We start from the raw sequence: 27549 nt of genomic DNA on the forward strand, positions 1-27549 counted from the left end.
GGTGACAGTAATTAAATATTTAATAATAATCATTGTTGATTAACGTTCGAACAACCGGCCCTTTTGTTGTATATTCTAACAAATTTTAATAGTATTTTTCTACAAACGTGTTAAAAATGCGATAATACAGATAAATTTTAAAAAATCTTTTAAACCACCTTTTTCAAATTGCGCAAGTTGTACTATTAATATTAATGATAATAAATGAAATATAAATATTTTGACGTTTCACAATTTGACAATTCACTTTTAACTGCAGTGCCTTAAAAATTTTAAAGCACTATTGCTTTAAAGTAGCATTTTTAACGCTCCTATGGAGTGCTAAAAATTGCATTTTTAACACGGTTGTAGAAAAAAAAAATAAATGAAACCAGTTACCTTATTCTTGACAACAACTACAGAAATTCTGAAGCATTCTGATAATTTTGAGCTAATATATACAATATTGTTGAAGACTCAAGAACCTGTCAGATTAGATTTCATTGTTTTTTAATCGATCAACACTTATTTTTTGTTTAATTAATTCGTGCTACTATAATATATTTTTATATTTATATAAAATGGTACTTCGGGCATATTTCTCATTAATTTTAGAGACATAAAAGCGGGATAAATCCTGGGTCATTGTAATATTTATCATCTTCATAGGTTATCATCATCAAACAGCTAAATTTGTCCACTGTCGGACATCGGCCTCCTCAAGATGTCTTCACCTTTCTCTGTCGCTTTGTCGCTAATCTTTTAATGTCGTCGGTTCTTCTGATGGGTGGTCTGTCACGACTTCGTTTGTCTGCCCTTGGCTGCCCTCTAAAATCTTCTTTGTCCATCTGTTGGCTCTCTGGCTTCCAACGTGTCCTGACCATTTCCACTTCAACTTCGTAATGCGTTTTATGATGTCTTCCACTCCAGATCTTCGCCGTAGCTCACCATTTCGTATTCTCTCTCAAAAGTTAGGCCAAGCATGAATCTTTCCATTTTTCGTTGTGCTACTTGTAATTTTCTTGTTGATTTTTTAGTCAATGTTAGTGTTTCAGCTCCCTAAGTGAGAACCGGAAGCATGCACTGGTTAAATGATTTTCTTTTTGCACTATCATTGCGAAGGTTTCTCGATCTTCTGCAACATGAAATATTTGCCCTGCATTTGATAATCTGAGTAACGAATGTTTTTTAACCAAGAAACTTGTTTTCTTCCTGCAATTCTTCTGTTGTATATTTTGCTTTAAGTGTCAGTTTTAGTAACCTACATATATCGATTCCCATCAGAATATATCTCAGATAAGACATTTTCCAGTGTTTAACAGTCATTAGCAATTCTCTATTTTTTTTAACCCTCTTTAATATTTTTCAATAGTATTTCTTGCTGTCCAAAGCAGTGGCGGTTGGTATATAAGTGCTGCGGAGCTGCAGAACCACCAAAATAATCCAAACAAAATTACTTTGAAAATTAAATAAAAAATATCACTACTTATAAAATCTAAATTCATTTAGATGGTTTTCGTGCATGGCCGCCTTTATTTTAATCTGTCGTCCGTCGCATCTCATGGCGATAGCAAGTCCCACTTATTTGACCGGACCGGTGCTACTCCGAGCTGTGAACTGTTAAAGATATCCCCGATAACACCCGCTCAACCCTCGCCTACACTTTTCAGGCGACGACTGAAAGCAATATTTGAGCTGCATTTGTCGCAGTTCGAACTAGTGTGTAGAAACCTACGTTTATTGTAATTTTAAATAATCGGTGATCGCGACGCGACGACTGTTAAAATAAGTTGTCCTGCACGTAATTCGGTATTTATATTAAGTATATGAGAATAAAAGTGCTGTTCAGGATGGATGTTATTTATAATTTGATTAATGTTAAGAGATTCTTTAAATATTCTTATGACGAAAAACTAGAATTAAAATGCAAAGGACGTCCTTTGCCGGATATTAAAATCGAAAAAGAAGGATCAAGCCGAGGGAAAAATTACAAACGACAATTTAATTGCGATATTTATACGAGAAATAGTTGGATATGTGGCTGCAACAGAAAAAACGCTCTTTTCTGTTTTCCTTGTGTACTCTTTGGAGGTGATAAGTCATGGACGCAAGTTGGTGTAACAGACTTAGTACATTTAAGTGATAAAATAAAAAAGCACGAAACTTCTAAGCATCATTTGCACAATCAAATGGAATATGCTTTATTAGGCTCCGTGAATATTAAAGAACAGTTAGATTCAGCATACTGGATAAATATTCAAAAATTCAATGAAGCTGTAACAAAAAATAGGTATGTTCTCTCAAAAATTATAGACTGCATAAAATTTTGTAGTGTTTTCGAATTGGCGCTTCGGGGACACGACGAGACACAAACATCCGACAATCCTGGAATTATTCGCGGCCTCATAAATTTTACTGCTGAATTGGATAGAACTTTAGCACAACACTTGGAAGAATCGACGGTTTTTAAGGGCATTTCTAAAGAAATTCAAAATGATATTTTGGACTGCATGTTGGAATTATGCCAGGATAAAATTTTGGAGGAAATCCGGGAATCTCCATATCTAGCTGTCATGGCCGACGAGACTACAGACATTTCAGCAAAATCACAAATGGTTGTAGTATTTAGATATTGTCGAAATGGAGCACCGGTAGAACGATTTTGGACATATTTGGTACCTTCAAAATTAAATGCAGATACTTTAAGCAAAAACATTTTCAGTGTTTTGGATCCTATCCTGGAAAACTCAAATAATAAACTAATTGCTCAGAGTTATGATGGGGCAGCGGTCATGTGTGGACAGCACGCAGGAGTTCAAGCCAGAATCAAAGAAAAATATTCATTTGTTCATTTTGTACACTGTTACGCGCATCAATTAAATTTAATAATGTCTAAGGCTTGTTCCGAGAACTCTCAAGTTAGACTTTTTTTTGGAAATTTAAATGAAATCCCTAGCTTTTTTAAAAATTCGCCACAACGAGTGGCAGTTTTAGATAAAATCGTCCAAAAGAAAATTCCTCATGGCGCTCCAACTCGCTGGAACTTCAACATTCGAACTGTTAATGTTGTGTTTGAACATCGATCTTCTTTTATCGAATGTATGGAAGAAATAGAAGAATCGTTTGATAAGGCAGCTGTCTGTAGTTCAGCGTCTTCCATTCGAAGAATACTAGTGGATCAAAATTTTGTTTTTTGGTTAACATTTTTCCATCGCATAATGCCACAAGTAGACGTTTTGTATAATGCCCTTCAAAAGACTAAAACGGATCCTTTGGAAATCAATAAAAAGGTGACAGATTTCGAAAGATACATGAATTCAGTTAGAAATTCAATAGATGATACCATTGACCAAGGTTCTAGTTTATGCGTTGAACCATTACCAACTAAAAGGTTACGGAAGGATAACAGTCTAATAGATCATCGGAGAGCATCTATCGAAGTTTGTGATATAATCATAAATTGTGCAAATGATAGATTTGCTTTTAAAAATCACCTACTTGCAACTTCATTGCTTTATCCTGAGCAATTTGATAATTATTGTGCTAATTTCCCAGATGATAATTTAAGCCTGACTTGCGCGTCATATCCAAATTTAGATAGGGAGCGCTTGAAGACTGAATTATCTGTTATTTATTTTAGAAGAGACTGTGGAGACATTAATGGGGCAATACCTTTTTTAAAATTTTTAATTGAAAATAATTTAACAGAGCCTTTTCAAGAAACTGTAAAACTGCTTCAAATTCTAATTACAGTGCCCATGAGTACGGCAGAAGCTGAAAGGTGCTTTTCGAGTTTAAAACGGATTAAAACATTCTTGAGAAATTCCATGACTGAAGACCGACTTGTAGCATTAACCATGTTGTCAGTAGAAAAAACACTTATAAAAGAAATACCAAACTTTAATGAAAAAGTTATAGACAAGTTGGCTTTAAAAAAAAATCGACGAATCGAGCTTATTTATAAAAAAAAATAATATATTTGGCTCTGTGTGTAGTTAGTTCGTAAGACCCTATAATGCAATTATTGTTGTGGCGATTTTGTTTGTAGTATTTTTTCATTTGCATTCCTTAGTTTCGCGTATTTATCGATAAAATTCTACTAAAAACATAAACTAGAAAACAATTACTAGTGTGCCATAATGTACCATTGCTATTTTTGATATAATTGGATTTATCTTCAATTTGAAAAGAAGAAAATCGGTAAGTTCTTTATTATTTTTTAATAGATATATAATGAATAAATATATGGTGTAAAATATCAAACTAAAAGCCTCGTTGTAAAATACAACGATTAAAAGATATTGAATTAAAAAAAACCAAAAAATACTGCAGAACTACCAAATTTTTGAGTCACCAGCCGCCACTGGTCCAAGGTATCTTTAGTATCCGTCTAAAAGAATTTACTTTTAGAATGCTTCAATTATGTTCATGCATGATACTTTTAGTGTCCAAACTTCTACACCATCCAAAGGAACAGGACAAAAATAGCACTTAACTATTCTTTGTCTTAAGTCTAAACTGAGAAGATTAATTGCTATTCATCTGCATTTTATTGCTATCTGGATCTAGTTGGTCCAATGAGGGTGTTTTTCCATGTATATTGGTGAATACTTTGATGTTGTAAGGATAAATTTGGTACTTTAAGTAAACTAGTTTTCTTACTTATTTAGATAATAAAGTAAGTCTCAAACTTGATCTATTTTTACTTAATTTCCCGATATTAAAAATAACAATATTTGAAGTGTTATGAGTAGGGAGCGGATTTTATGCGAAATGCATATTGCATGCATATTTCGCCTATTTGAGAACTTTACTAAATTTTGCATATTTTTAATGAAATATGCATATTTTGTGCCTATTGAAAAACATTTAAGTCCAAAAAAATTTAAATTTTTTAATTCGACACAAAATATTTCCCCGCACAGGCTGTACTATCTAGTAATTCGAGAACTACCTGAATCTACTCATTCACTGCCTTTTCATTCGATCTTTACACAAAGTACTTAAAGTGCTTATAGTACGCCGTTACAAAATGACTGTAGGATGTTAAAGTGATGAAGGATGGTTTACCAAGAAATCCGAATTTTATTTACTTGTATTATATTTAGTACAATTTGTATCCCATTTAGTAGGTGCTAAAAATTGAAATATTCATGCTTTGGAACAAATCCCGTCTTTAAAACTTTTTAATGGAAAATGCGAAATTTTTAATGGAAATTTTGAAATTGATTTTGGTGCAGAATTTTCGGCTTTAACAAGTTATTTTAAGTACGCCCCAATTACTTATGTTGATGTTGAAAGGAGTTTTTCAAGTTATAAAAATATTTTATCTGATCAAAGAAAATTTTTCCTCGTAACAAATTTGGAAAAACACATTGTAGTGAATTATAATCGAAGATATACATATATAGTGATATTGTCGTTTTATTTTAAATAGGTAACTATTGGTATCACTTTTTGTAAAAAATGTGAATAAATTGCATATATAAAAAATAATGATTTTATTTGAAAGATAATAAATAAGATTGCCCCCCCCCTATAAAAGAATCCCCTAGAATAAAATAGAACAGAAAATTTGTGGTTTCTCGAAATGCGCATTTTTTGATTTTTTGTGCATATCTTGCGCATATTTCGTAATTTTTTACTGCATATATATGCGCATATTTCATCAAAATTGATCGCATATAAATCCGCTCACTAGTTATGAGTAATAAACTCACAAGAAACATACTTATGATAACAATGGTAAATTACTCGTGGCGTCGTATATCCTGCAAAAAATTTGTATAATTCAATATACAGGGTGGGGCATTAGTATGACAAAGTCCAATTATTCGTTTGTCGTAAGAGATACGAAAAAAAGGTATTTAGGTAAAAGTTGGGGCACAGATAGGACCATAATTTAAAAATATTTTCAAATATAGAGGGGCTTGCGTATTGATAGGGTGACACAAACTTATGTTTTTTTTTTAATGAAATACCCTGTATATTTTTACATTTTTGGATTGTCCTCAATGTTTCCTTTCTTAAAATATAGGATTTTGTAATATTATACGAGGTAGTTTAAAATATAATTACGTTTTTTTTGTTAATTTCGTAGCAAAATTTACACCCTGTAGAATTGTAGTGATTTGACGTCAAATTTTTATTTTATGTTTAAACGATTTTTAATATAGTCTACTATTGTTAAACATTAACAGTATAGCGAAATGTTTAATTTTAGTATACAGGGTTGTTCGAAACTCGGAATGAGTATTTTCTGAGTTTTTTTTTAATGCAGCACCCTGTATTTTAGTATTGTAATAAAATAATATTTTATGGTAGGTACTTTTTTATTTCTTAAGCATTACCTATACCTAAGTGCTTTAATTTGTAAGTTAGTCGTGATTATTTAAGCCAAACCTTAATTGCAACAAAATATTACGTGAAATTTTATTAGGTGGCCGTGAAAATATTCAATCAAAAATAATTTTTCGAAAAAAAATTAATCATAATCTAGCCTGATCCTTAATTTATTAATATTGGATGAGATATCCAAATAAATTCGTAGTTAATTATGATTGTAGGTGCAAAATATTAATAAAAACATACAATATTCTACCTAGTCGGCTATCACACTAAATTTGCTTAAACATTTGACATTACACTATTTTTATAGATCCAGTTGCTTTATTACCATTACTAATATGAATTTTTCTAATGAGGAACTGATTAATAAGATTTTTGTTCTAGTGGAGTATAACAAAAATGTGCTACTAGCAATAAGAATTTTTCATCAGAAATTCCCTGATAGACGACAACCAAAAAGAGAAACGTTTGAAAATATACTAGAACGGTTTCAATGAACTGGACACTTAGATTATGATAAATCTGATAAAACAAAAACTATTGTAAATGGAGAAAACGGGAATTAAATGTAATCCTTAGCGTCACTGAGGATCTGCATATTAGTACAACCGTTCTTACAATCTAAGTATATAGTCTGTTGAGACCGTCTTAGTATAATTTCAAAGTTTCTCTTCTTGGTTGTCGTCTATCAGGAAATTGCTGATGATAAATTTTGATTGCAAGTAGCTCATTTTTGTTATAATCTCCTAACACAAAGCCATTTTAATCAGTTCCTCATTAGTAAAATTAATATTAGTAATGGTAACAAATAAACTAAAACTATACAAATAGTATAATGTCAAATTTTTAATAAATTTTGTGACATAACCAACTAGGTTGAATTTTGTAGGTTTGATTAATATTTTAAGCACTAACAACTTTAACAATATCATCGAATATTAATAAATTAATGATCATGCTGTATTATTATGTATTTTTTTTCGAAAAATTATTTTCGATTTGATATTTTCACGGCCACCTAATAAAATTTCACGTAATTTTTGTTGCAATTGTTGTTTGGCTTAAATAATCACGAATAACTTACAAATTAAAGCATTTAGGTATAGGGAATGCTTAAGAAATAAAAAAACTGCCATAAAATATCATTTAATTACAATACAGTGGAACCCCGATAAGTCGGTCCCCGATAACCCGGAAGTCCGGCTAACCCGGACCGATTTTCATCAGATAAACATTTTGATTTTCAATATTTTGTATTTTTCAATTTAATTGTGGCTTATTTCTCATCAAAATAGTTAATTATCAGACAAACCTTTCAACAATAATAATGTATGTAATATAATATTTGAGAGATAATGTGTAGGTATGTGTGTAATTTGACCTATACGATATTAAAAATGACTCATAGCACACGCCGCAGAAACAACAGCCACCTGTCTGTAGTACCTATTCCTTTTTATTTCAAACTGTCAGCATTGTTTAGGAAAGACTATTTAAAAAATTCTTTTATAAACAATGGTCTTTAGTTTTCACGTTCTTAAATAACATTACATCGTTGTGACTGTATTGTGTGTCGTGTATTGTTCGCTTCCGTTTGCTTACGTTTGTGTTTGGTGTTTTTTTTAGTAATTTTAATGAGTAGGTACTGTGCATATTTATAAATATATTTCATGTTATTTCAATTCTAACGGAGTTTATCTGTAAGTATACCGTATTTTATTAATTTTTACCATATTCTCCGGCTATCTCGGATTTTCGATAACCCGGATCGGCCGCGGTCCCGATTAATCCGAGTTATCGAGGTTCCACTGTACTTAAATACGGGGCGTTCAATTTAAGAAAACTCAGAAAATACTCATTCCGAGTTTAGACCCACCCTGTATACTAAAATAAATTGTATATTTACTATACTGTTAATGTTTAACAATAGTAAACTATATTAAAAATTGTTTGAACATAAAATAGAATTTTGATGTCGAGTCACTACAATTCTACAAAGGGTGTAAATATTGCTACGAAATTAACAAAAAAAACGTAATTATCTTTTAAACCACCTCGTATATTACAAAATCCTATAAGTATTTTAAGAAAGGAAACATTGAGGAGGATCCAAATATGTAAAAATATAAAGGGTTTTCCATTTAAAAAAACATAAGTTTGTGTCACCCTGTCAATACGGACGTCCCTGTTAATTTGAGAATATTTTTAAATTATGGTACTATGTGTGCCCCGACTTTTACCTAAATAACTTTTTTTTGTATCTCTTACGACAAACGAGTAATTGAACTTTGTCACACTAATGTCCCACCCTGTATTTAAAAGTGATCTTAATCTTTCAGCATAAGAGATGAACACAATAGATACTTTAAAATTGAGATTGTATTTGTTTTAAGATATCTCAGGCAAGGACGCACAAGATTAACATGTTGATTGAAATTCAACATACTAAAGATGTGTAATTTATTAGAAGATTTAAAATGGAAATAAAGAAATTTTAGAACGATTTAACATCGAACAGAAGTGTTAAATGACATTTAAGAAAAACTATAAAAATGTCACGCCAAACCTGAAAGGAAAGCTCCAAACTGAAAGTATTAAAAATCGAGTGGAATCAATTCAATGATATAATTTAGGGAACCAAACGGTTCACGGTTTTGGAGTGCTTAGAGCACTCTTGAAGAAACACAAGAACAGTTAATTTACTTGAATCCATATGGAAAATCATGGAGCATGGAACCCAAATAGATATATGAGTGCTATACAGTGGCGGCTTTTCTTTATGTGCTGCTGAGCTGCAGAACTACCAAACAACCATAGCAAATCTTAATTATTAAAGAATAATTAATATAGTTTTATTTCAAATCTGCCATATTATCATATTAAACATCAACTGTTAATAATAATTCACCAACAACGATGATTAATATTATTTTTTTTACGTATTTACTCCTCTAGTGAAACCGTATAATTTTTTTACGTATTTGGTGCTCCAGTGAAGCAATCTTTTTACGTATTTGCTGCTCCAGTGAAGCCGCGTCGATAACAACCGAAACACTGGCAGCGGTAAAATGCATTTATTAGGCAAACGGCGATCTTAGCCGATGTGCTTCGGCAATCGGCTGATTAACGGCCTCGGAAATGTGTTTGCGAGCTGCAATTCACGACAGTTATTCGTGACCGTTGCATCTGTGCCGTGTTTAGAAATTCTTAGGTTACAATTTTGTTTAATTTGTTTTGTTCGAGCGTGTTTAAAACAATGGAGTTTTAATTTAAATTAGGTGTAAATAAATTTCAAAAACTTCACTATCAACAACAGTTGATTATAAAAGAACGTGGCCGTCCTATGCCTGATCTTAATATTGAAGTGTCCGGTAAAAGCCGTGGAAAAACATATACGCGTAAATTTAATAAAGACATGTATCTACGAAATCAGTGGATTTGTGGATGTTCCGAAAAAAATGCTTTTTTCTGTTTTCCGTGTGCATTATTCGGCGCAGATAAAGAGGAAAAATTGTGGCGCGAGACAGGAGTGCGGGATCTAGTGCATTTAAGTGAAAAAATAAAGAAGCATGAAAACACGCAAACTCATATGAACAATGAAATGCGATTTGCATTATTTGGGAAACTTAATATACAGGCCCAACTTGACTCTGCTTATTGGATAAATATACAAAAACACAATGAAGAGGTGACGAAAAACAGGTATGTTTTGTCAAAAATAATTGACTGTATAAAATTCTGTGGGGCTTTTGAGCTCGCCTTACGAGGACACGATGAATCTGAAACATCAGATAACCCTGGAATTTTTCGTGGTTTAGTGAATTTTTCTGCTGAACTTGATAAAACACTTAGTGAACACCTTACAAATGCGACAATTTTCAAAGGTACCTCAAAAACAATACAAAATGATATTTTGGATTGCATGCTAGAAGTATACGCTGAGGAGATTTTAAACGAAATCAATGAAGCCCCATTTTTAGCAGTGATAGCTGATGAGACAACGGATGTTTCTATGAAATTTCAAATGGTCATTGTTTTTCGTTATGTAAAAAACGGTGCTCCAGTTGAAAGGTTTTGGACTTTTTTGCTTCCAGAAAAACATGATGCTGAAACCTTAGCTAACACAATTTTGAATGTTTTAGACCCAATATTAAAGAATAACAAAAATAAGCTCATTGCACAAAGTTATGACGGAGCAGCTGTTATGAGTGGGATACATGGCGGAGTGCAAACAATAATTAAGAGAAAATATGAAACTGCTCATTTTGTGCACTGTTACGCCCATCAATTGAATCTAATAATGTCAAGAGCATGTTCTATTAATTCCCAAGTACGCGTATTTTTTGGAGATTTACATGATATACCTGGATTTTTTAGTCATTCACCTCAAAGAATAGCTGTCTTAAATCAAATAGTTGGAAAAAATATTCCTCGTTCAATCCCTACACGCTGGAATTTCAATATTCGTACAGTAAATGTCGTTTACGAATATAGAGACTTTATTATTGAGTGTATGGAGCAACTAGAAGAAGAGTCAAATGCTATTACTTCCAAGGAAGCAAGAGGACTTAGACGTATTCTGGAAGATCAAAATTTTACTTTCTGGCTGACTGTTTTTCATTATATTATGCCACATGTTGACGTTTTGTACAATAATCTTCAAAAAAAGAACATGGACCCAACCGAAGCACAGAAAGCTATACATGTTTTTGAGCAAAGTATTAACAATGTCCGAAATAAAATAGACCCTATCATACATCAAGCTTCAAATTTAAATGCGGCGCCTAGTGTCCAAAAAAGGAAACGCCCAAATAACAGCCAACAGGATCACCGTATTGCCTGTCTAGAAGTTTGTGATGTTATTATAAACAATGCAAAAGAACGGTTTGCATATACAAATCATCTAGTTGCCGCAACACTTTTATCTTCAGAACATTTCGAAAAATATAATAATAAGTTTCCTGAAAATGAATTGGATTTAACTTGTACAGCTTATAACTTCTTTGATAAAAACCGTTTGCGAACAGAACTGTCAGTTTTGTATTCCAATATCGAGTGTAGAACATTAAAAGGTGCAGTGCCTTTACTAAAATTTATAATTTCTAATAATTTAGAGGACACATTAACAGAAACCAAAAAGTTGATACAAATTCTGGTGACTACGCCAATGACCACAGCAGAAACTGAACGTAGTTTTTCAACTTTAAAACGGATCAAAACATTTTTAAGAAATTCAATGCGCGAAGACAGATTAACAGCCCTTTCCACACTCTCGATAGAAAAAAAGTTCATCGCTTCAATACCGAACTTTAACGATAAAGTAATCGAAAAGTTTGCGACAAAAAAGGACCGGCGTATTAATTTCCAATTTGCTAATTTTATTGTTTTTGTTTTCGTATGTTATTCTATTTCTATTATTTTATATTGGCCGTGGTTCATGCAGCACACCCTATAGCAGATGTCACGAGCCGCCACTGGTGCTATATATGAGTGTAGTTAAAGCTAATATTATCTACGTATAGCGCACAAGTATGGTGGTCGAAATGAAAAAAAAAAAACACAACAGGGAGGAGCTGAATAAAGTCAATAACGACTAGCATACTTTCATAACTACCCAAATCGCTTTCATGAAACTCATACTTGATAGACTCTACCATCTATTGATCATACCTGATAATCCTCCATGACTTATATTATAGATGGGAAATGGGAAAGGAAGCAAAGATAGGACCATACATAAGACAATGAACCGTTGGAGCCGGGTTCCATTCCCATGTGTCTCAAGCAGAAGGGTTATAGCTGTATTAGTCTAGAGAAATAAGATTTTTCTCGTGACACATCCCCCTCCAGGCCGAAACTAAATTTTTTGAGTAGTATGGACACCTATATAGGGTGAGGCAGATAACTGGCCTATTAGAAATATCTCGAGAACTAAAGGCAACAGAATCATGAAAATTGGAATAAAGGGGTTTTGAATGATGATCTATTAAATGAAAATATTTTCATCTCTTTGCAACTTCCGGTTATACCGGAAGTTGCTTATAACTTCGTTTTTTTAAATGGGACAACCTGTATATTTTTACATTTTTGGATTCTCTTCGATGTCTTCTTTCCTAAAATATAAGGTTTTGTAACATTATACAGGGTATTTTAAAAGATAATTACGTTTTTTTATTAATTTCGTATCAACATTCACACCCTGTAGAATTGTAGTAGTTTGACATCTAAAACTCTACTTACGTTCAAATGATTTTTAATATACTCTACTATTGTTAAGAATCATTAGTATACCTAAATTTTTAATTTTAGTATACAGGGTTGGTCGAAACTCGGAATGAGTATTCTCTGAGTTTTCTTAAATGGAACACCCTGTATTTTTGTATTGTAGTGAAATGATATTTTATAGTACTTTTTTTATTTCTTAAGCATTCTCTATACCTAACTGCTTTAATTTGTGAGTTATTGGTGATTCAAGCTAAACATTAATTGCAACAAAAAACACGTAAAATTTTATAAGGTTGGCCGTGAAAATACTCAATCCCAAATAATTTTTCAGAAATAAATACATATTAATCCAGACTGGTCCTTAAAATTACCAATAATGGTTTAGCTATCGAAATACCTACTTAGTTAAGATTGTTGGTGCGATTAACAATTAAGCACAAATTAAAGCAGTTAGGTATAGGGAATGCTTAAGAAATAAAAAAGTACCATAAAATATCATTTCATTACAATACTAAAATACATGGTGTTCGATTTAAGAAAACTCAGAAAATGCTCATTCCGAGTTTCGACCAACCCTGTATACTAAAATTAAAAATTTAGCTATACTAATGATTCTTAACAATAGTAGAGTATATTAAAAATCATTTTAACGCAAGTAGAGTTTTATATGTCAAACTACTACAATTCTACAGGGTGTTAATTTTGCTACGAAATTAATAAAAAAACGTAATTATCTTTTAAAATACCCTGTATAATATTACAAAACCTCATATTTTAAGAAAGAAGACATCGAAGAGAATCCAAAAATGTAAAAATATACAGGGTGTCCCATTTAAAAAAACGAAGTTATAAGCAACTTCCGGTATAACCGGAAGTTGCAAAGAGATGAAAATATTTTCATTTAATAGATCATCCTTTAGAACCCCTTTATTCCAATTTTTATGATTCTATTGCCTTTAGTTCTCGAGATATTTCTAATAGGCCCTTTATTTGCCTCACCCTGTATTAGTAACCTTGATGTTTCCTGCAGCTGATTTTGATGATATACATAGTTATAAACAAATAAAAATAAAAAAACGGTAAATTTTCGCTTTTTTCGTCTATTAAAAAAAGTTAAGCATTTTAAACAAATCTGAGGGTAAGAAACTCATAAATCGTATAAAAAACTTCAATATTAGTGCAGTCACTGAAGGTTTTCACCTCCGATTTCGTTGAACCTCCATCGATTTTCATGAAAATTGGTGAGTAATTAGAGGACACCTCAAAGAACAAAGGTGACATGATGCCAACTTGCGCTTTTACCCTGGGGGTTGATGCCACCCCTTCTCGGGGATGAAAATTATTATATTAAAAATATTACTATAAGCCTATAGAGGGACAAATTATAAGCAAAATTTGTTATATAAAGTTATGAAAATAAATCAACACTTTTTGAGTTATTAAAGACCAAAAATTTTATTTTTTCGTAAAAAAATTCATGTTTTAAATCGGTTTTCCACGTATAAATCAAAAACTATAAGCTTTTACAAAAAAGTTATTATTACTGAAATTGAAGATAATAAAAAATTTAATACATTCCTCACATAAAGAACTAAACTAATGTTAGTTCAAAGTGAGTAATTGACAATTGAATATGTATTTTTTTCGACGAGTACTCAAATCTAAGTATTCAAGCTTAAATAACGGGAAAACAATGCAATGTATAAAATATTCCTGCTAAACATTTGTCAAATTACTTCGGAATGCCTATCAAATGAGCTTCAGAACAAGGTATTAGCGTCAAAATTAAGCAAGTTATAATGAAAATAAAAAGACCGTTTCGAAGTTTTTAGGAAAAAGTGAAAAATAAAACATACGCCATTTCCACAAAAATTAAAATTTATAGTAATCCTTACAAAAACTCCTTTATATTAAGATACGTAATGCTTTCGATCATTTTGACAGGTTTAGAATTCATATTTTTGAAAAAAAGATATAATTTAGAAAAATCATTATTTTTAAAATTATTGTAATTCTCATATTCTTTTGATAATAACTCCAAAAATACTCAATATACGTAAAAAATTATATATAACCAAATTTTAGTTTTCTCTGTGCCAAATATTTTACCTGTTTTACTATTTCTATAGGGTAAAAAATAACCGAGATAGAAACGTTTAAATCTTAAATTTTTCTGTGGGAACCATGCAACCGGGGTCATTTAACATTTTATTTTTTAAAAAAGTAAGGGGTTTAGAAGATTAGGTTTAACGTGATTAAGTAGCACTTGGAATTAACTTTCAAACAGTTTCTAGATGAACCTAATATCCTAAACACAAACGGAGTTATTAAAAAAAAAACAATAACATTTTTTGGAAAAATTTTTAAAAGATAAATATTGAAAAAATTTTGGAGCATAAATTTTAACGCTATCAACATGTTCGGGAGCTCATTTGATAGATATTTTTAAGTACTTTGACAAATGATTAATAAGTTTATGTTATAAAATGCATCAATTTCCCGTTATTTCAGCTTGAATACTTAGAGTTTTTTGCTCGCCAAAAAAAATATACATTCAATTACCTATAACTCACTTTTAGTTAACATTAAAAGGTTTTTCTAGTAAGGGATTTATTTTAATTTTTATTAGCTTCAATTTTGAAAATAATAACTTTTTTGTAAAAACTTACACTTTTTGACTTATTGATGACAAATTGGTTAAAAACATGCATTTTTCTTAAATAAAAATTAAAATCTTTGATCTTTAATAACTCAAAAGTTTTGATTTATTTTAATAACTTTATATAACAAATTTTGCTTTAATTTTGTCCCTCTGTCGAATTGTGGGGTTATTTTTAATAAAATAATTTTCACCCGCGAGAAGGGGTGGCATCCACCCCCAGTATAAAAGCGCAAGTTGGCACCATGTCACCTTAGTTCCTTAAGATATCCTCTAACTACTCACCAATTTTCATGAAAATCGATGAAGGTTCAACGAAATCGGAGGTAATAGCTCATATCCACCGTCAGTGACTCCACTATATGGCGTTCGCTGAATATATCTATCTAGTGCGGCAGATTCGTGCAAATATTATAAGAATTGCACATTTAATGATACAAGGATATAATTTGGTCCACCGCACATATAAACGTTCAAATTTAGATAGGAGGCCATCTCAGATTTTGCCTTTTACAGAAATGGCGGTCATTCAAAATGGGAGACTATACATGTGTGACTAATAGCACTATGTGTGACATAGGTTCTTTTTGTGATTTACAAGATCGATGTCGTGAACTGGAAGAATCGGTTTACCAGAAGTTGTGTTTTTTCTGGTTTTTTATGTAAAACCATTTTATATTATGTAAGAAATTTTTTCACCCTGTATATATTAATTTTTTAAAATGGTTATACCACCATTGAAAAGGGCGTAAGAACATGTTTTAGGGAATATTTTGAACTTTTTAGTTATTTTAATTACCATTTAATAAATGCATAACGTATCTTAACATGTGTGGCAGATTCTGGCAAATATTAAAAGAATTATTGTGCATTTAATGGTAGAAGCATATAATTTGGACCACATATACTACACATACAAAAGTTTAAATTTAGATATGAGGCCATCTCAGATTTTGACTTTTACAAAAATGGCGAGCATTCAAAGTGGCTACTATACATATGTGACTAATAGCACGATAACTTTTGAACGAAAAGTCCGATTTAGCCAAATTTGGCATTAAGGCTCTTTTTTGATGAATAAAATCGAGGTCTTGAACCGGAAGGGTCGGTTTACCAGAAGTTGTGGTTTTACTGTTTTTTATGTAAAAATATGTTGTTTTTTGTTTCAACTCTTTCACCCTGTATATATTAATTTTTTAAAAAAATAATACTGTCATTGAAAAGAGTGTAAAAATATTTTTTAGCAAAGATTTTGAACTTTTTAGTTATGTTAATTACCATTTAATAAATGCATAACGTATCTTCACATGTACCTATGTGCGGAAGATTCATTTTGAATGCCCGCCATTTTTGTAAAAGACAAAATCTGAGATGGCCTCATATCTAAATTTGAATCTTTGTATGTGTAGTGTGTGTGGTCCAAATTATATGCTTTTACCATTAAATGCACAATAATTCTTATATTATTTGCACGAATCTGCCGCACATAGGTTCATAGGTACATGTGAAGATACGTTATGCATCTATTAATTGGTAATTAACATAACTAAAGAGTTCAAAATATTTCCTAGAAAATTCTTTTACGCTCTTTTCAACGCCGTTATTAACTTTAAAAAAATTAATATATACAGGGTGGAAGAATCGGTAAAAAACAACATGTTTTTGCATAAAAATCAGGAAAAACACAACTTTTGGTAAATCGATTCTTCCGGTTCAAGATCTTGGTCTTACACATCAAAAAAGAACCTATATATCAAATTTGGTTGAAATCGGACTTTTTGTTCAAAAGTTATCGTGCTATTAGTCACATATGTATAGTCGATATTTTGAATGCCCTCCATTTTTGTAAAAGGTAAAATCTGAGATGGCCTTATATCTAAATTTGAACCTTGATGTGTGTAGTATATTTGGTCCAAATTATATGCTTCTGCCATTACATGCACAATAATTCTTATAATATTTCCACGAATCGGCCACACATAGGGTACATGTGAAGATACGTTATGCATTTATTAAATGGTAATTAACATAACTAAAAAGTTCAAAATATTTTCTACAAAATATTTTTATGTTTTTTGCAATTGGGGTATTACCTTTTTGAAAAATTAATATATACAGAGGGAAAAAATTGAAAAAAATAAACATATTTTTACATAAACAACTAGTAAAAACACAATTTCTGGTAAACCGATTCTTCTGGTTCACCACATCCATCTTGTAAATTAAAAAAAGAACCTATATACCAAATTTGGTTGAAATCGGACCCTTCGTTCAAAAGTTATGGTAGTATTAAACACATATTTATAGTCGCCATTTTGAATGCCCGCCATTTTTGTAAAAGGCAAAATCTGAGATTGCCCCATATCTAAATTTGAACTTTTATATGTGTAGTATATGTGGTCCAAATTATATACTTGTATCATTAAATGTGCAATTGTTTCACATATCGGCCGCACTAATCCTTATTGATTGCTTAGAAAATTGCAAAATAAATCATAAATTTTGAGTTTTTATAAATTTTGATAACTTATGTAAAAATTAACTTCTTCTTCTTCTTCAGGTGCCGTTCTCGTTCCGAAGTTTGGCTATCATCAAGGCTATGCGTATTTTTGATACCGTAGATCGAAATAATTGGCAGCTGCTGCACTTGTACCAATCCCTTAAATTCTTCAACCATGAATGTTTTCTTCTGCCAATGGATCTTTTACCTATTATTTTTCCCTGAATAATTAATTGTAGTAGCTGGTACTTTTGTCCCCTCATTACATGTCCCAAGTATTGCAGTTTGCGCTTTTTAATAATAAGCGCAAGTTCTTTTTCTTTCTGCATCCTTCGCAACACTTCCATGTTTGTCACTCTCTCTGTCCACGATATTCTCAGTATCTTGCGGTACATCCACATCTCGAATGCTTCTATTTTCCTTGTATCGATCTTTTTCAGTGTCCAAGCTTCCATTCCATAGAAAAGAACTGACAGCACGTAACATCTCATGAGGCGAATTTTAAGATTTAAAGATAAAAATTTTAAGATAAAAATTAACTTAGAACCTTTTAATTACACGGAATGCTGAGACTTCTTGTGCTTAAATTATATTTTAAATTTCAAAGCAATTGGTCAAATAGTTTAAAAGTTATTTAATTTGTTCATCCCACATTCATTTCTTTTGCAACACTATAAGTCATAAAATTATGAGGTTGCAGTAATACTTCGGACAGTTTATGAAAGAAGAACATTTATACTACTAACTTAATTAAAAAAAAAATGACAAAAATGAATTTTAAACAGTGTAAAATTATTTTGCAAAAACATGTCGATTTTTTGCTTACTTATAAACAATTAGAATAACTTTTTAACCGTTACCCGTAGAAAAATTATTTTTTATATTTAGAAAGACTGAATTTTTATACACATTTAGAAAGAAAAACAATTGTCCTAGGATAATTAGAGACGAAGTTAGCCCTACAAAAAACAATTGTCCTTTTTCTAATTCACATGTTATTGCAAAATAATTTTGCAATACTTAGAATTATTTTTTGTCATTTTGTTTAATTAAAATAATAGTGTAAATCTTCTTCTTTCATAAACTATTCAAAGTATTACTGTAACTTCATCATGTTCTGACTTATAATGTTGCAAAAAAAAATTAATTTGGGATAAACAAATAATTAAATAACTTTTAAACTATTTGACCAGTTGGTTTGAAATTTAGGGTATGATTTAGGCACCAGAAGTCTCAGCATTCCATGTAATAAGAAGGTTCTAAGTTAATTTTTACATAAGTTATCAACATTTATAAAAACTCGAAATTTATGATTTATTTTGCAATTTTCTAAGCAACCAGTAAGGATAGACATATTCAGCGAATGCCATATTGAAGTTTTTTATACGATTTATGAGTTTCTGACTCTTAAATTTGTTGAAAATGCTTAACTTTTTGGTAATAGACGAAAAAACCGAAAATTTACCGTTTTTTGATCTTCATTTGTTTATAACTCTGTATATCATCAAAATCGACTGCAGGAAACATATAGGTTACTAATATAGATGTTAATACTACTCAAAAAATTTGATTTCGGCCTGAAGGGGGTTGTGTCATTAACAGGATATTTTTTTTCCTTATTTCTCTGAACTATATATGTGTTTTGTCCGTACAAACTTATGGAGCAGAGACTTCAACGCTGGCACAAAAATCCGCAAATACAGATCGACCGACGAAGTGGAATGTGTAGTGGGAAACAGTGTATAGAACATTGAAAGAAACTGAGGGAGGCCTATGTCCAGCAGTGAACCCAGTGGAATCATGATGATGATAAATTAAAATATTTCGCATACTATAATATGATATTTATTTACAAAACTTATTAGAATATACATTTATTTAAAAAGTTTATTTTATTTGCAGTTCACAATTTCTAATTGTTTATATGGCAATAACAATTTTTTTTTTTAAATTTACAAAATCGGATAAGAATTGTCATCGTTAATGTGGCATATATTTTTTCCTCTTGCTATCCTCATGTAACCATCTTCACCCCACTCTTCTCCCCAAGAATTTTTTATCACAATATATTCATCAGTGTAACCTGTAGCAAGTATGGCGTGGTTGATATTGTCTCCACAATATTTGTCATCATAGATGCCCCCTGCGTAGTATGGCCAATCAGATGCGTCGGCGGAGACAGCGATTGGACCCACGGTAGCTAAAAATAAAAATGGGTTTAAGAAATGATTTCTATGAATGATAAACTATTAACAACATCAGATATGAAGATAGGCATGTTCAAAGAATGCCAGAAGAAACGATACCAAAGAAAGTAGCTAAATGGATACCACCGGAACACAAGAAACAAGGAAGACCAAAGAAATCTTGGATTGAAGGAGTTAGAAGATCAATGAGCGAACGGGGGGTGGGTGAACAATATTGTAATGATATGATTCGGTGGCAATTGGGCATCGGACAATGTTGCAGGACGTTCTAACCCGAATCTATATATAGATATGCAGATGACACAGCAATCATGGCTGAAAGTATCGAAGATACTTATATTATATATCCAGTCGCTAGAGAATGCCCTAATAACGGTCTTGGCATAAATACATCAAAGACAAAGTTATTTGTGATTATTAAACAAGACGTTGTGTAACGATCAGCGTTCTAATCGTTACTAAATGGTATGCAACCAATTATACAGCGGGTCGTATGATAGATTGCGTTGATTTTGAGTAGGGTTTGATGGAATATCTGGTAACATTGAGATTGGTAAGTTGGCAATATGTCAAGGAATGTCCGCGGAACTGATTTGACAATGTCAAAGATTTTCACTTGGCACTCCCTTCTCTCTTCGAAGCCTCCGGTAAATCGGTACTCTCCAATGACCGCTGCTTTTTAGAATTTGATTTATGTTGGAAATTGATTTTTTTAGAAGAATAAGTTAAGTTAGAGGTTGTGTCTTAGTTTTGGTGAGATTTAGGAAGAGGAGTTTCGTTGGTTTTTACAAGAGCACCGGGTATGTAGAAATTTTTTTTCCTTCTAATTTTCTTCCCCTTTCTGGGGCAAATACCACCTTGTCTGTTCCTTATACTAGATGTACCCTATTAAAATAAATGTTATAACTCAACAAGTCGATTTTCAATGCTTGTATACGACTAATCTAAGTTTTACAGATAGGAAAAAAATTCGGAGAATTACTTTTTCACCCCAAATAAGTAAAATTCATGACATTTCCATTTTCTCATTTATCAAATTCTATAAAATAATCCTATATTATAATATCCATGTATATTTGTTCCAAATATTTCCTCACATGTTGCTCAAAAGCCGATTTCAAGTCAAAGGTTATCGAAGGTCAACCATATAATTCAATGATTGTCATTCGACTTTACCTTTTTATATCATTTCTTATGACAAGGTTTTATACCTTTTTCTTATATGCCCTTTCCATGTGTACTAAAAAAAGTAAACTATCTGACCAAAGGTTTTTGTATTATTTTAGTCATTGGAGAAGAAGAAGATGAGTCCAATTTGTCTTTAGTTTTTCTGTAAATGAAGAAGTAATAATTTGGAATTTTTGGTCAATTTTTGTTGGATATGTGTATGGAGTTTATGTTAAGTTTTTGGTACTACTAAGGATCTCCTCGTCGAGACAAGTACATTCCACCCCTAAGGTCGGGAAAACCAGAGGATCTTTCTTGGGTCTCCAATCGTCACCCTCGTAGGAGGTTGGAAACGAATCACACCGTCGCTTGTGAAGAATCAACAGGTTTTTATAAATAAATTTGCCTTTCAATTTGTTCTAATAATATTTTTACAATTTTCTATTTTGTTTTTTTTTCATGTCAATAACATATAAATAATTCTAATAATAATATATCGTCATTTTTTCCCTTAAAAGATAATTAACATATATGATATTCCAGATTTTTCAACAAATTTTATATTTCACTATTATATCCCTCATTTACAATAGTCTGGGGATTATAAACTTACTGTGAAGATATTGTGCACATTATCTGAAGTTTGTTTCCCTTATTTAAAACATTTATTTCATGTGTCAGGTATTATACTCAGGTTTGTCACCACCGAACAAATACGAGATTGTCAACCAATACTGTAATCTTCATTAATAATAAATTTCGTTAAGTATACCTACCAATTTGAATCAATCAACTGTATAGATATAATAAATTCACTACATAGTTTTTTCCTTCTGTAAAACCTTTGTGATCGACAGTAGTGTACTAGTCTAGTACGTTAGATGGTTAGCTAGTTTGTATAAAATTGTATATAGGGGTTATAGGTATTTTTTTTTCATTAAACTTGTTGGTTGTACATACTTATGTTTTATTATCCTACCATTTAATAGTATTGGTTAGGTACAGCAATGTAAGTCACTCGGCGAAGAATTCATAAAATCCTTCCCTGGCGCTCAACACTACTTCTGAATATCTTCTTGGTCAATAGTTCTTTTCCTTTTCATTTCTTTCCTTATTTTAATTTAGTTTCTTAACACTCCAGTACTTCATTAGGTATCGTCTTATTTCGGGCGTGCAAATACGGCCTGATCCTCCCCTGAGTTCACTTATAAAGTCCCTTGAATTTCCAGCTAGCCTAGCTCCATAAAACTTAAGTCACTTATTAAACATATTCAAACAGTAAAACCAAGTGTTACAGTTGGATCCATGCAACTGATTGTCAAAAATCAGCCGATTACAAAAGTTGATCATTTTAAATACCACCTAGGATGTTGGATATTTATTATTTAGCGTATGGCTATAAAAAATCTGACTAATTGCCACTGTACGATCTGATGGGGTATTCCTCCACCAAATGCTTAACCGCTTGTCTTTCAGTACCACAATCGCAATTTAGAGAAGGTATTTTTCCCCATCTAAAAAGTGAGTCAGAACACCTACCACAGTTGGTTCTAATTCTATTTAGTGTCGCCCAGATCCATCTTGGTTGATTGAAACCCTCTGGCTTGCTTGTAATACATGGCATATTTCGGATTTCAGGTGGAGCATTCTTCTCCCAATCTTCTGTCCAACGGTCGGTTATTTCGAAATTCTTTTCAATTAGTATCCTTGCAGAATCCAGAGGGTTTTTTCTTGAACGAAGCCTACTTATGTCTCTGTCGCTAATACCAACGTGAGAGCGGAGCACAGGATCGGCGTTAATTTTTCTATACTCCCTGACAAGGGCATGTTCTCGACGGATTTGTGAGGGGGCTATGTAGCTTAGTGCTGGTAGCCAATACGTTGGCGTGACCTTGATTGTACCTGATATAATACGCAAAGCCTGGTTTAGTTGGGCATCAACGCGTTTGGTGTGTGGGCTGTTGAGCCATACCGGTGCACAATACTCTGCAACGGGATAAACGAGTCCCAGTTCTGTCGATCTAAGTGTAGTCGCTGAGGAACCCATGTGGTACCGCATAACTTTTGTATAATATTGTTTCGTGTTCTAAGTTTTGCAGTCGTCTTTGTAAGATGTTCTTTAAAGCTTAGCGTTCTATCGAGTGTCACACCTAAATATTTTGGGTATTTAGTATGATTGAGGAGTCTGTGTTCAAAGTGGATTTTTAATTGGTAATTAGCCAATCTGTTCTTTAAATGAAAGCATAATACTTCACGATATATGTTGGATAAATGAGATACTAAATCCTGATAAAGAAATTAAAACTAGTATAGAAATGGCAAGAGGAGCATTTATGAAACTTGGATTTATACCTACTATGCAATTCTCAGCAGAACTTACTAAGATTCAAGTTCCTAAGATATTACCTGTATCCTTGATTAGCATATGGATATGAAACATGGATCATGAAGGTTAATATTATGAACATATTAGAGCCCTTCAAGATGTGGTCATATCGTAAAATGCTCAAAATATCTTTGGTTCAACGTATTTCAAACGTAGAAGTCTTGAACAAAATATGTCAATGCAGAGGTGACTTGACGAAAATGATAAAAAAGAGAAAACTTGAATATCTGGGGCATAATGCTAGGTAGGAGATACTGGATACTGCAGCTAAGGTTCAACGGAAAGATTAAGGGGAAAGGGGAACTTGGTAAAAAGAAATATTCATGGTTCCGAAATCGTCGTAAATGGACTGGCTTATCAGAAGATGAATTGTTACGTGCCGCGCAAGATAGAGAACAATATCGGCAAATTGTCGTGGATGCTACCCACGCCTAAAACTTGGGTACGGTAATCAAAGAAAAACAAGAATGGAGAACAGTTCAATGATAGAGTTGTTGGTAATAAGATCTACAACTTTTGTAATTACACTTTTTTATACATTCATCTACTAAATACATACCTATAGCTGATATTAAATCTTCTTCCGTTGGATTTAGATGTTTGTATCCCGAGATGGAAGCGATCGATTTTTTGACATTTTTGTTGCATTCCTGATCTTTTACCATATAAGGATAATCCTCTTCGGAGCTAATACCGTTCGACTGAACATATTCGAAAGCTTTCACTTGGTCTCCATCCTCACAACCAAGGTTTTCTTTAGAGCAGTCGATAAGATTTTGAGGACTCAAAGGAACTTTTTGTTTTTGGTGAATTGCTACCTGTCCCTCCAGAGCTCCAACCTAGAGAAGTATGGTGTTTCTTGTTTCACTTAATGTTTATTGAATTATACATATATAGATATACACTTAACTTAGTAGTTAGATTAGAGAGGGAAATAAAGGATAATAAACTTGGAGGAGTGTTGTTAATGATGTTAAGAATTATCCAGGTAATTATTGTAATAGCAATTATCAATTTTTATCAGTTGAATTCTGAATGAAGCTAAGAAACAGTCCAAAATCAAGAAATACATATCATCTAAGATACAACAATCGATACAAAAGTGCCGCAATGCAGAAGAATTGTTACTTCAAAAAATCATTAAAACCAGATGAATCCTCAAAAAACATATGGACAAAAACTAAATCTGTATTGCATAATGCCGCTAAAAACATTAAGAGTAATAGAGAAGAAAGAAGGATATTATGAATAAACAGAAAAAAAAACGAGAATAATGATAATTGACAGAGCTAACAATAATCAAAATCATCTAAAGATGATAAACAAGATCGCTGTTGTAGATGAATTTGTGTATCTGGGCTCTTTAGTAACTAAAAAATAGCTAATATTATAATAATAACTAATATCACTAATATAACTAATAACTAATACTGAAGCAATAAAGCGCCGGTCAGCATTTGTAAAAAGCTCTGTATGGAAAAATTTTGGAAATGCCAGAAAATAACTACAGATACAGCAGATAAAAATCAGCTGATAGCTTAGCTTCATGATATCACGATTCCTGCATCAGGTTAAAGATTAAGAAAAAGAAGATGAGATAACGTTAAAGAACTACTTACGGTACTAAAAGCCCAACAGGACCCACACATTCCTTGGTTCCTTACAGGTAGTACTGCATCTTTATTTCTCCAATCAACAGAGGAGGGCACATTAACATTTGGATCGGCCATATACACTCCCAAACTTTCATTACGCTTGGGTCTGGAAGCAGCTTGGCGTCCCAATAAAGCCTTGAACTCTTCTTTGGTCCAATCGGCGAATTGAGTGACACCTTTGAACCATCTTACTTCTCCTCTAGCATATCTTGCGTTATGCTCTTCAATTTGGCGAAGGTTATTTTGGAAAATTTGGAATCTTAGCTTATCTTCTGTGATCTTATAGTGTTTTGAATGTTTGTCCTTAAAATCAAAGCAAAATAAGTATTTTACCTCTTGTACTATTAATTAAAAAATTAATACTAACTGGCCGACAGCAGAAATGAAATGGAACCAAGTATTGACCTCTGAGGGTTACTCAGGTTACTACACGTCATGTACCTACTGCAGTTATCTTTCGTATACAGTCGAACCCGCTTATTGGAATAGCTTTCTTTCCAAGCAAAAGTATTCATATAACCGGGATTTTCTAATAATCGATAATTGGTAGCTAATAGAAACGTTTCGGGACCACAGATTTCTATTCCTTAAAGCGGGATATTCCTTTAACCGGTATTCTAATAAGCGGGTTTGACCGTAATTTTTACTTTAACAATTATACGAAATTGTTCTTACCTTAAAAAAGACCCAGTGATCATAGTCGTTCAATTTGGCAGTGATTGCCACAATAAGGCAAGCAATAACAACGATCACTCTCATTGTGACCTTTCTGAAATAAAAATATCCAAATATTGTTAACAAAATCTTTAACACACTATGGAAATAACAAATTATGGAGATATGGTGTAAAAATAACAGACTCATACTTAATATTTGTTTATAATGAATTGAGTATACTGAATAAACTAAAAAGTTTGAAATTTAGAGAAGAGTTTTTATTCACAGCTAGTACAGAAATGGCAGAATAAGAAAGAGAACTAGACCAAAAAGAAAGAAATAAAAACTAATTGGTAACAAAAACATTGGTTAAAACGGTAGATTATAGCTAGACAAAACTGGAAAGCCCATTTTAAAGCTATATATGCCTACATGTCTTAAAGGTAGCTGTATCTATCGATCTGAAAATTAATTAATTAATTAATTAATTAGTTGATACCAATAGGAGATTAAAACTCCTTATAGAAAACTAGGCGGATTTGAAAACCCTGACGTGACATCATAAATACACATGGACCAATAATAGATTTATTATTCTACTTTAAGTTCCATCAATCTTCTATCTTCATCTTTTTGTGTAGGCATGACACTGTCTGTTTTTCAATGTGCCTCCAGTAAGTTGTCATTCCATATTTTTCGTGATGTTCCCACTGATCGTCTTCCTATTGGGGAACCGTCTCTCGCCGTCCTTACTACTTTATTTGTTGTCATTCGGCTTATGTGGTCGTTCCATTCTACTCTTCTGTTTTTCACCCAGTTATTAATGTTGTCCACCTTGCATCTCCGTCGTATATCTGCACTTCTAGCTCTATCCCACAGTGTCCTACCATCGATTTTTCGAAATGTTTTCATCTCTGCTGTTTCTAGCATTCTTTTTGTCCTTTCTGTTCAGGTCGTGTTTCTGCCGCGTATGTCATTATTGGTCTGATGACTTTTTTTTTTAATTCTGCCTTTCATTTCTTTTCCGATATTATCAATCTTCTATCGAAAGTTGAGACTAATCATGACTATGCAGATCTTGCTGACCGCCGCTCTAAATAGTCTGTTTAAAACCGAAAGGAAGAAGTGTAAAAAAGAATGGACAAGATAAACTGCAAAACCTAGAAATTAGAATAAGAACAGGAGCCACGGATGCAGTTGAAAAAGTAGCCATGGCTAAATGGACTTCGGCCGGATATGTTGCCCGATTGACCGATGATAGATGCACCAGAAAGATTCTGGAACAACGACCAAAACAAGAGGCCTACAAGAAGATGACCACTGACTAAATGGACAGATGATATAAAGCGCATCACCACAAATTGGATACAAAAAGATTAAGATAGAGATAGATGGAAAATTTTACTGGAGGCCTACGTTCAGCAGTGGACAAATATACGTTAATTGATGATATTAATATAAAATTATAAACCACTTACCTTATTCTTGACAATTACAAAAATTGTGTGTTTTGACAAATTTAAACTATTTTATAAAATTGTTGAAGCTTATCAGATTAGATTTTACTGTTGATTGATGACTTCAATGGAAGTATTTAATCATTGGACCATTTATTTTTTTTAATTAATTAATTCTGGCTACTATTCCACCAGTCTATCTTCAAAAAATCATCGATTTCAGGTAAAAATCTTATTCATCGATTATTTGTAATAAAATTCCTACTTCTCGGGTATTAGGTATATGAAAGAGGAAGAAAGAAGACTAAG

The 27549-nt window shown here is 32.1% G+C and overlaps 2 protein-coding genes across 3 annotated transcripts in view; both read right to left on the minus strand.

Moving 5' to 3' along the window:
- The window catches only part of LOC126892058 (cathepsin L-like proteinase), a 153698-nt gene that overhangs the window by 21818 nt on the left and 104331 nt on the right, over positions 1–27549 (minus strand). The window contains exon 1 of one of the 2 annotated variants that reach the window (XM_050661490.1): positions 379–487. The exons of the other annotated variant lie outside the window; for it this stretch is intronic. The gene's annotated coding sequence lies outside the window, so the exon portion shown is untranslated. Of the gene's footprint in view, positions 1–378; positions 488–27549 lie in introns of those variants that run through there. 2 annotated transcript variants of the gene reach the window in all.
- On the minus strand, positions 19541–27484 carry LOC126892061 (cathepsin L-like proteinase). The gene is made up of 5 exons (XM_050661497.1): positions 27262–27484; positions 25802–25895; positions 25091–25429; positions 24031–24310; positions 19541–19911 (listed from the first exon to the last, which is right to left on the minus strand). The coding sequence occupies exons 2-5, from the start codon at positions 25883–25885 to the stop codon at positions 19664–19666; spliced, it is 951 nt and encodes a 316-aa protein (XP_050517454.1). The 5' UTR covers positions 25886–25895; positions 27262–27484; the 3' UTR covers positions 19541–19663.

The sequence above is a fragment of the Diabrotica virgifera genome, chromosome 9 (genome assembly GCF_917563875.1).
Source record: "Diabrotica virgifera virgifera chromosome 9, PGI_DIABVI_V3a".
Classification (NCBI taxonomy): domain Eukaryota; kingdom Metazoa; phylum Arthropoda; class Insecta; order Coleoptera; family Chrysomelidae; genus Diabrotica; species Diabrotica virgifera.

What these genes read in the sequence shown, in the direction of transcription:
- LOC126892061 (XM_050661497.1), bottom strand. Translation starts at nt 25,885, where the DNA reads ATGAGAGTGATCGTTGTTATTGCTTGCCTTATTGTGGCAATCACTGCC. An exon ending in ATCACTGGGTCTTTTTTAAG is followed by an intron (nt 25,430 to 25,801) that starts GTAAGAACAATT and finishes TTTGATTTTAAG; the next exon opens with GACAAACATTCAAAACACTA. An exon ending in AGATTTAATATCAGCTATAG is followed by an intron (nt 19,912 to 24,030) that starts GTATGTATTTAG and finishes TTTTATTTTTAG; the next exon opens with CTACCGTGGGTCCAATCGCT.